The sequence below is a fragment of the Cucurbita maxima genome, unplaced genomic scaffold (assembly GCF_002738345.1).
Source record: "Cucurbita maxima cultivar Rimu unplaced genomic scaffold, Cmax_1.0 Cma_Scf00003, whole genome shotgun sequence".
Classification (NCBI taxonomy): Eukaryota; Viridiplantae; Streptophyta; class Magnoliopsida; order Cucurbitales; family Cucurbitaceae; genus Cucurbita; species Cucurbita maxima.
Window position 1 is genome coordinate 3,935,265 of NW_019272019.1, and position 6,983 is coordinate 3,942,247.

General features: G+C 38.7%; 3 protein-coding genes across 11 annotated transcripts in view; 1 reads left to right on the forward strand and 2 right to left on the reverse strand.

Moving 5' to 3' along the window:
• LOC111477084 (protein FLX-like 1) overlaps positions 1-746 on the reverse strand; it is a 9,392-nt gene extending 8,646 nt beyond the window's left edge. For 4 of the 6 annotated variants that reach the window (XR_002717201.1, XR_002717202.1, XM_023121055.1 and 1 more), the window contains exon 1: positions 537-745. The gene's annotated coding sequence lies outside the window, so the exon portion shown is untranslated. Of the gene's footprint in view, positions 1-232; positions 443-536 lie in introns of all 6 variants that reach the window. The other 2 variants (XM_023121054.1, XM_023121051.1) reach the window with 2 other exon arrangements.
• A 974-nt stretch (positions 747-1,720) lies between these two features.
• On the forward strand, positions 1,721-2,881 carry LOC111477103. Of its 3 annotated transcripts, none has more exons than XM_023121088.1 (2): positions 1,721-2,228; positions 2,585-2,881. In XM_023121088.1, the coding sequence occupies exons 1-2, from the start codon at positions 1,811-1,813 to the stop codon at positions 2,791-2,793; spliced, it is 627 nt and encodes a 208-aa protein (XP_022976856.1). In that variant the 5' UTR covers positions 1,721-1,810; the 3' UTR covers positions 2,794-2,881. The 3 variants fall into 3 exon arrangements, with proteins under 3 accessions (XP_022976856.1, XP_022976857.1, XP_022976858.1); XM_023121089.1 differs by having other exon boundaries at positions 1,721-2,218; positions 2,585-2,700; XM_023121090.1 differs by having other exon boundaries at positions 1,721-2,232; positions 2,609-2,694.
• Positions 2,882-2,991: 110 nt separating this feature from the next.
• LOC111477097 (bidirectional sugar transporter SWEET2) lies at positions 2,992-6,176 on the reverse strand. Of its 2 annotated transcripts, XR_002717203.1 has the most exons (8): positions 5,847-6,176; positions 5,432-5,468; positions 5,123-5,339; positions 4,886-5,044; positions 4,680-4,799; positions 4,438-4,586; positions 3,422-4,046; positions 2,992-3,317 (listed from the first exon to the last, which is right to left on the reverse strand). XR_002717203.1 is itself a non-coding variant. In XM_023121077.1 (7 exons), exons 1-6 carry the CDS (start codon positions 5,899-5,901, stop codon positions 4,473-4,475), a joined length of 702 nt encoding a protein of 233 aa, XP_022976845.1. In that variant the 5' UTR covers positions 5,902-6,175; the 3' UTR covers positions 2,992-3,317; positions 4,438-4,472. The 2 variants fall into 2 exon arrangements, 1 of the variants encoding a protein (XP_022976845.1); XM_023121077.1 differs by lacking the exon at positions 3,422-4,046 and having other exon boundaries at positions 5,847-6,175.
• Positions 6,177-6,983: the final 807 nt, after the last annotated feature.

Sequence of the window (6,983 nt, forward strand, 5' to 3'; positions counted from 1 at the left end):
AAAAAAAAAAAAAAAAAAAAAAAAAAAAAAAAAAAAAAAAAAAAAAAAAAAAAAAAAAAAAAAAAACAATTAGCCAACCAACGATTTAAAGAATCTGAAAACCTATGTAAGCCCAAAGAAATCAAATAATTTTTCACGCCACCAGACACACAATCGCCAGTATGAAAGATTATTTATCAGACCCAATCCCCCATTTATATCGAATCAATAACCAGACCCTTAACGTACGTATCGATAAATCCCAAAACCCAAAAACAAGTTACATTTCAATTTCTCCCCCATTCTAAATTTATCTGTAGTAGGACTATCATAACCAACAAGAACCCAGCTTTCTGTCTGCTGCGAGGAAAGCCACTCCGTCCAAAGCAATCGGAATGCCATACACCCTCGAAGAATTTAGCAAGCTGAGCTTCCGATCAGCCCAACCATGTAGAATACGAAACTGAAAATTCATTGTTTAACACGAACGGATTTTCATTCTACACGAATACAATGAGCAATGAAACAACACAGTGGGTCGAAATCCATATACTGACCTTCCCGTAGAGGAGAAATCTGATGGAGAGTGGACAAGTAGGAGGGTATAGGAACTCGGGTAATTGGGAGTTAGGGAATTGTCATCTCATCAATTCGATTGGCTTGAAAATCAAACAAAAACAAAACCCTAGAACTGGGTTTCTTTTTGCGCCCTTTTCCTTTTGTTCGTTTTTTACCGCCTGTTTCGACCCGAAGAAATCGGCTTCGTTCAAAAGCTGACGTAAATGAAGTTTAATAAATAAAATTAGTTAACTTATACATTTATATTTTTATTTAATAATTCTTCCAATTTAAAAAATCAAATTAAAATTAAAATTAATTTTGTTTCTAATAAATTAATTATTATTTTTTTAAATCCACGAGTTTAAAGCTTATTTATTAAAATTTAATTCTTTTTTACTACCCATTTGACATAAAATTTAAAATTTAATAATTTTAACAATCCCCTCCAACAACGTATTCGGGAAAATGATTATAATAAATGTTTTGTTCTTCTCTCCAACCGATGTGACTTCTCACGATCCACCCTCTTGAGGTCCAATCTTCACTAGCACAATGTCACGTGTCTGACTCTAATACCATTTGTACAAATGTAAGATCTCACAATCCACCTCCTACGGGGGCCCAACATCTTCGATATCACAACACATATGTCTAGCTCTAATATAAATTGTAACTCGCGAGCACAACGCCCCGCGTCTGGCTTTAATACCATTTAGACATTGTCATTTTTTAGCTTTCCCTTCCAAGTTTCTCCTCAATGTCTTAAAACATGTTTGTTATTGAGCAATTTTTACACTTTTATAATGAATGTTTCGGTATTCTCTCCAACCGATGTGAAATCTCACAACAATCTTTCTTGTATTTTTACAAATAGCAAGACGTCGTCATCCAACTTGGGTATAAGCCTTCCTACCACTGCCTTCGGTTTCACACACCACTCGAGATCGTTGTCATCACTTATATACCACAAATCATCTCGTTTTTTAGCCATCGTCGTACGTATTCCTCCATAATGTGCTATGTAATCATAACACAAGAATGGACCATGCCCTATGATTTTGGGGAAGTGCTACAAAAATTGGTAATGAATATCACATTTTTAATGCAACCTTCCAATGTCCGTGAAGCCTCTTAAATACTTGCTTCAAACGGTGAGACATCTCCAACGGCTCAACCCTAGCGGTGGCTCTCACATGGAAAAATACCATACGTACATTCATAATTTAAATAATTTCCAAACGATTCTTCCTCCTCCCATCTCTAGGAAGCCATGGAAGCTCTGTGGAATTTAGAAGACAAATGGAAGCTCTCAACGCAACAAGCCTTCATTCTCTTAACGTGCACGGCGGTCGCCGTCCTAGGGTTTTGCGCGGCGACGTGGGCGAAACAGAGGAAGTGCGAGAAGACAGAGCGCCGACAGACGAAGGCGACGGAGAGGTGGTGGTGGAAGGGGGCAGCGGATAGGCGGAAGGTGAGCGGCGGCGGAGAGACGCCGGTGCGGCTGTTGGGCGGCGAAGGGGAAGATTTCGGAAGCCGGAATTCGACGGCGGCGGTGTGGCAACGGCCGATTTTAATGGGGGAAAAGTGTGAGATGCTGAAATACAGTGGGCTTATTCTGTACGACGAAAGGGGAAGATTGCTGCAGGATCAAATTGCCGCCATGGAAAACGGTTACAAGGTGCTGCTTCGTAAGTTCTTTCGTAGTTTTTCTTAAAATATAAAAAATAAAAAAAAAAAAAAAATAATTTTTACCTTAACATTATTATAATTTAAGTATTTAAAAACATTTTCTTCTATCAATTCAATAAATTAATATACTTAATATACTTAATTTATATATATATATATGAAATTATAATTTTTTTTTTTAAATAATGAGTTCAAAGAATATTTAAACCATTTTTTAAAATTAAATTAGCGGTCGAGTTGACAATAGTTAAACTAATGATATTTAATTCAGTAAATTTGAAAATTCAAAGTCACCGTTGACAAATTTAATGTCAATTACTATCGAGCTGGATTGACTTCCATATGCATTGTGTAGGACGGGGACGGCGTAATAGTAAAGACAAGGTTGAAGGATCTACTCTAATGCCCTTCCTTTTTTTATGGGAATCTTCAAAAAGCGGTGTAAAGATTATACAAAGGGGTGAGCTTTTCGAATGTAATATCCCTTTCTTTCTTTTGGAATCCTTTTTTTTTACACATTGTCCACTCTTTGTTCGTGCTTCTCGACATTTTTACGTTGCATAAAAGAATTCAAATAGATAGTCTATTAGAAACATCACCTCGATGGGAGCTAAAAGAATACGGTTCTCGAACTTATAATAACAACTTGAAACACGAGTTCTAGAAACAAAAAGTTTATATTGCTCGTATGATAGACTCAATGACTGAGATAAGCAAACGGGAGTTTGGCTTTCCAATATTTGAGCATACAAATCTAACTCGTGAGCCAAACGTTTAAGAACGAGCAACTATGAGCTTTATATTTGGTCTGCGCAAGTGGATCGAGTAAGAAATAAGTACATGATCTTGCTTACCGAGGATGATTCTTCAAATACAAACAGCTTGTAATAGAACGAACAAAGTTTTTCAATCATAAGGCTATAAGATATTACAAGTTCGTCACGCTTGAGAATCTTTTGACTGATTGACTGCAAAAATGAATGAGAGGCTAATTTTACAACAAATCACATCGCAGCCAGGCAACGGTTCGTTGGCTAATGTTGAGTCGAACGATACATCAATGATCAACCCTCCGAAATCTGCTGTTCCTGCGGTAAATGAAGAAAGTTTGGTTGGTTTTCCTCTCATTTGCCACACTATGTACTAAAACTAGTAGAAATCCAAGAAAACTAGAGTAACAGCTTAAGCTCACCGCCAGCACATATAGGGGTTTTGACCCGTTACATATCGCTCTGAGAGGTTTCCACACCCTTATAAGGAATATTTCGTTCTACCCTCCAACCAATGTGGGATCTCACAATCCACCCTCCTTGAGGGCGCTAGCACACTGCTCGATGCCTAGCTCTAATATCATTTGTAACAACTCACGCTGATATAGTTTGTTTTGGCCCGCTACGAATTGCTGTCAACCTCACAGCTTTAAAACGCGTCTATTGAGGAGAAGTTTCCACACCCTTATAAGGAATGTTTCGTTCTCCTCTCCAACCAATGTGTGATCTCACAATCCACCCTCCTTGGAGGCCCAGCGTCCTCGGTGCCTAGCTCTGATACCATTTGTAACAGCCCACGCGGATATAGTCTGTTTTGGCCCGCTATGTATCACCGGCAACCTCACGATTTTAAAACGCGTCTATTGAGGAGAAGCTTCCACACCCTTATAATGAACGTTTCGTTCTCCTCTCCAACCAATGTGGGATCTCACAATCTACTTTTCTTGGGGGGCCCAACGCCCTTGCTAGAACACAACTCGGTGCTTAGCTCTGAATACCATTTGTAAAACTTCGAGCCGACCGTTAGCAGATATTGTCCGTTTTGGCCTGTTACATATTGCTGTCAGCCTCACAACTTTAAAACGCGTTTGTTGGGGAGAAGTTTTCACACCCTTATAAGGAATGCTTCGTTCTCCTCTCCAACCTACGTGGAATCTCACAAGGGGGGCTAGCGTTCTTGGTGGCACACAAATGCTTGGCGCTAATACCATTTGTAACAGCCCAAGCCCACTGCTAGCAAATATTGTCTGCTTTAACCCATTACATATCACCGTCAGCCTCACGATTTTAAAAAGCATCTACTAAAGAGAGGTTTCCACACCCTTGTAAGAAATGTTTCATTCTCCTCTCCAACCGACGTGGGATCTCACAACTAGATCCTTAACCTCTACAGTTAACAAGCATAGATGGAAAAGTACACAAAGTTCAAAAATCTTACCTCACAATCACCACGTAAATACGCAATGTACGTGTTTAAGCATACGATACAATCAACGGTTCTCGAGCCTCCTCTTTAGCAACACGACTATAGTAGAAATACAACACCAATTGTACAATCCCCAACAAAGCTCCTATCCCATTTGGAGCCTAAGATTCAACAACAAAAACCCACATTCACATCACAAACTCGATCAACTAAAACCGCAACAAACAAAGAAAATAAGCAAGGACAACACTTACATAAACGAACAAGTCGTAATTGAACAGTCCATAGAGAAAGAAGGATACACTCATAAGGAACGTCGAAAGCGAGAGATAAAACGGCATAAACTCCACACTCTTCGTTCGAATCACCAAATTCTAACACAAACAACAAAAGTAAGCAAACCTCAAAACAACCAACAATGGAAGGTAGAACAGAACACAAGACAAAGATCTAAACTTACAATAATAAACAATGGAGAAGCGAACATCGATACGAGCGATGCACAACTCAAGATCCCGACGACATTCCGACGTAACAGGAGATCAGGTATCTGTAAGCTCCCAGTAACAATAACAACAAAGAAGGCAAACACAGCAAGCAACAATCCAAGCATCTTGATCTGTTATAAGGGAAAATTTCATTAACTAAAAGATCTTTCACAATTGCTAGTTCATATCATGGATGAACAAGTGGCTACCTTCTTGCCCTTTTCAGCATATGTTATGAAGAGAATGATGTAGGCGAGCTGAAAGACAGCGCCGATTGAGTTGACTGTCATGACCATTGTGTTTCTTGGAGAAACGAGGGGCGTGCCATACCATAAGCAAATAAGGCAGTTTAACAAAGCATATATGTATGGCAAACCCGAGAATTGTTCTGTTGTTTTGTTTCTGATAACACGCCGAAATGTATCTCTGCATATTGAGCAACAAAATGGTGAATATAATGGCTTCAAACTCCATCAATTCAGCTAGAAATTGTAGTGGAACAGATGGGTGTGACTTACAAGGGTGAGAGGAAGAGCCCAAATGCAAATATGTGGCCTGCAGATGAATAAGCCAAAGCAATAACTCTTAGATTAAACTTCAAATATATGAGGGTCAACTCTTAGATCTCAAATTACTCCTTCCGATCAAGGCTAATTGAATCAATGGGTTTAACACTTAAATGTGATGTCCTCGTCAGTTGGGAGGAGAACGAAACACCCTTTAAAAGTTATCTTTAGCTTTATTGGGTGAGAATTTGCCTCAAATTTTACAAAAGTTTTACAAATCCACCATGTTGGGGGCTTATCTATGTTCAAAAGAGTATGGAGAAATGGAAGGAAAAGTCCATTTCCCCAAGGTTTTACCGAGAAAACGAGCTTCTACAGCCATTAATGGAGGAATTTAGACAAGAAACAGAGAGAGAAGGAGGCATACCAGCGACTCCGGCTGCATCCCTGCAGATTGAGAAGATGGAGCCGAGAAGAACCATCACCGGTGATTTCAAGCCCCGAGAAGACTCTTAGTCTCTTCCGCCGCCGCCGCCGCCGCCGTCAGAAGGAATATAAACGCACTAAAAACCACCGATTTACAGAGGATTTTGAAATCAAACTGCTGAGGAAGATGATTCTTCGACAGAGACCCAATTCAGAGAGGCGAATAAATGGGGAGGAAATGCTATTTTACGAGGATTTCATTAAGCAATCAAAGGGGAAATGCCCCTTTTTATAAACCCAACAAATTTCGTAATGAATCCATGAGAATTAAACAGAGATTAATGTTAAAAAACCAGAGTGGTTATTTGCTGGAAGAGGATTAAACATGGATATTCGGAAGAAAAAAATGGAAAGTTTGTCGGATTGGGACAAGACACTCTCCGTCTTACGTGGAAACTCAACAGCTATAGAAACAGTCGAACAAGTTGTCAAGTTGAATTAAACAACGTGCACATATAAGGGTCGGACCCTTCCTTTATTGTGCGCCGTTCATCTTACTATTTGGCCTATGAAAATTAGGCCACTCGTTTCAAATGAGAAGTAATGTGATTGAAGTTCGAGCACTACCAACACGACACGTGCGATGGTCTAATTTAAAATAATGGAATGTTTATGCTCGAGCTAAAAGTATGTCTGGAAATTGTCGTCGATCAATTTGTCTCTATATCGTAAGTTTAATTGTCATAATCGTATATCGCTATTGGGGTTTTTCAATAATATTTGAATTCTTTTACTCTTCGTAGTATCACATTTTCTTCATTTTTATGATGTATATTATTATATATGGTATCAATGGAATAAAAGTAGAAAAAAAAGGTGAACGACCAAAATGAAAAGAGAGAAATAAAAAATAAATAATGGGATGAGCGTCAATAAAAACGCTAAGCCCTGAAAGTGGATGGATTGTGAGATCCCACGTCTTGATTAGAGGAGGGAAACGAAACATTATTTATAAGAATGTGAAAACTTTTCATTAATAGACACGTTTTAGAAACCTTGAAAAAAAGTCCAAAAGAAAAAATTCAAACAAGACAATATCTGCCAGCAGTGCGCTTCGACTATTACATAATATTTTTTT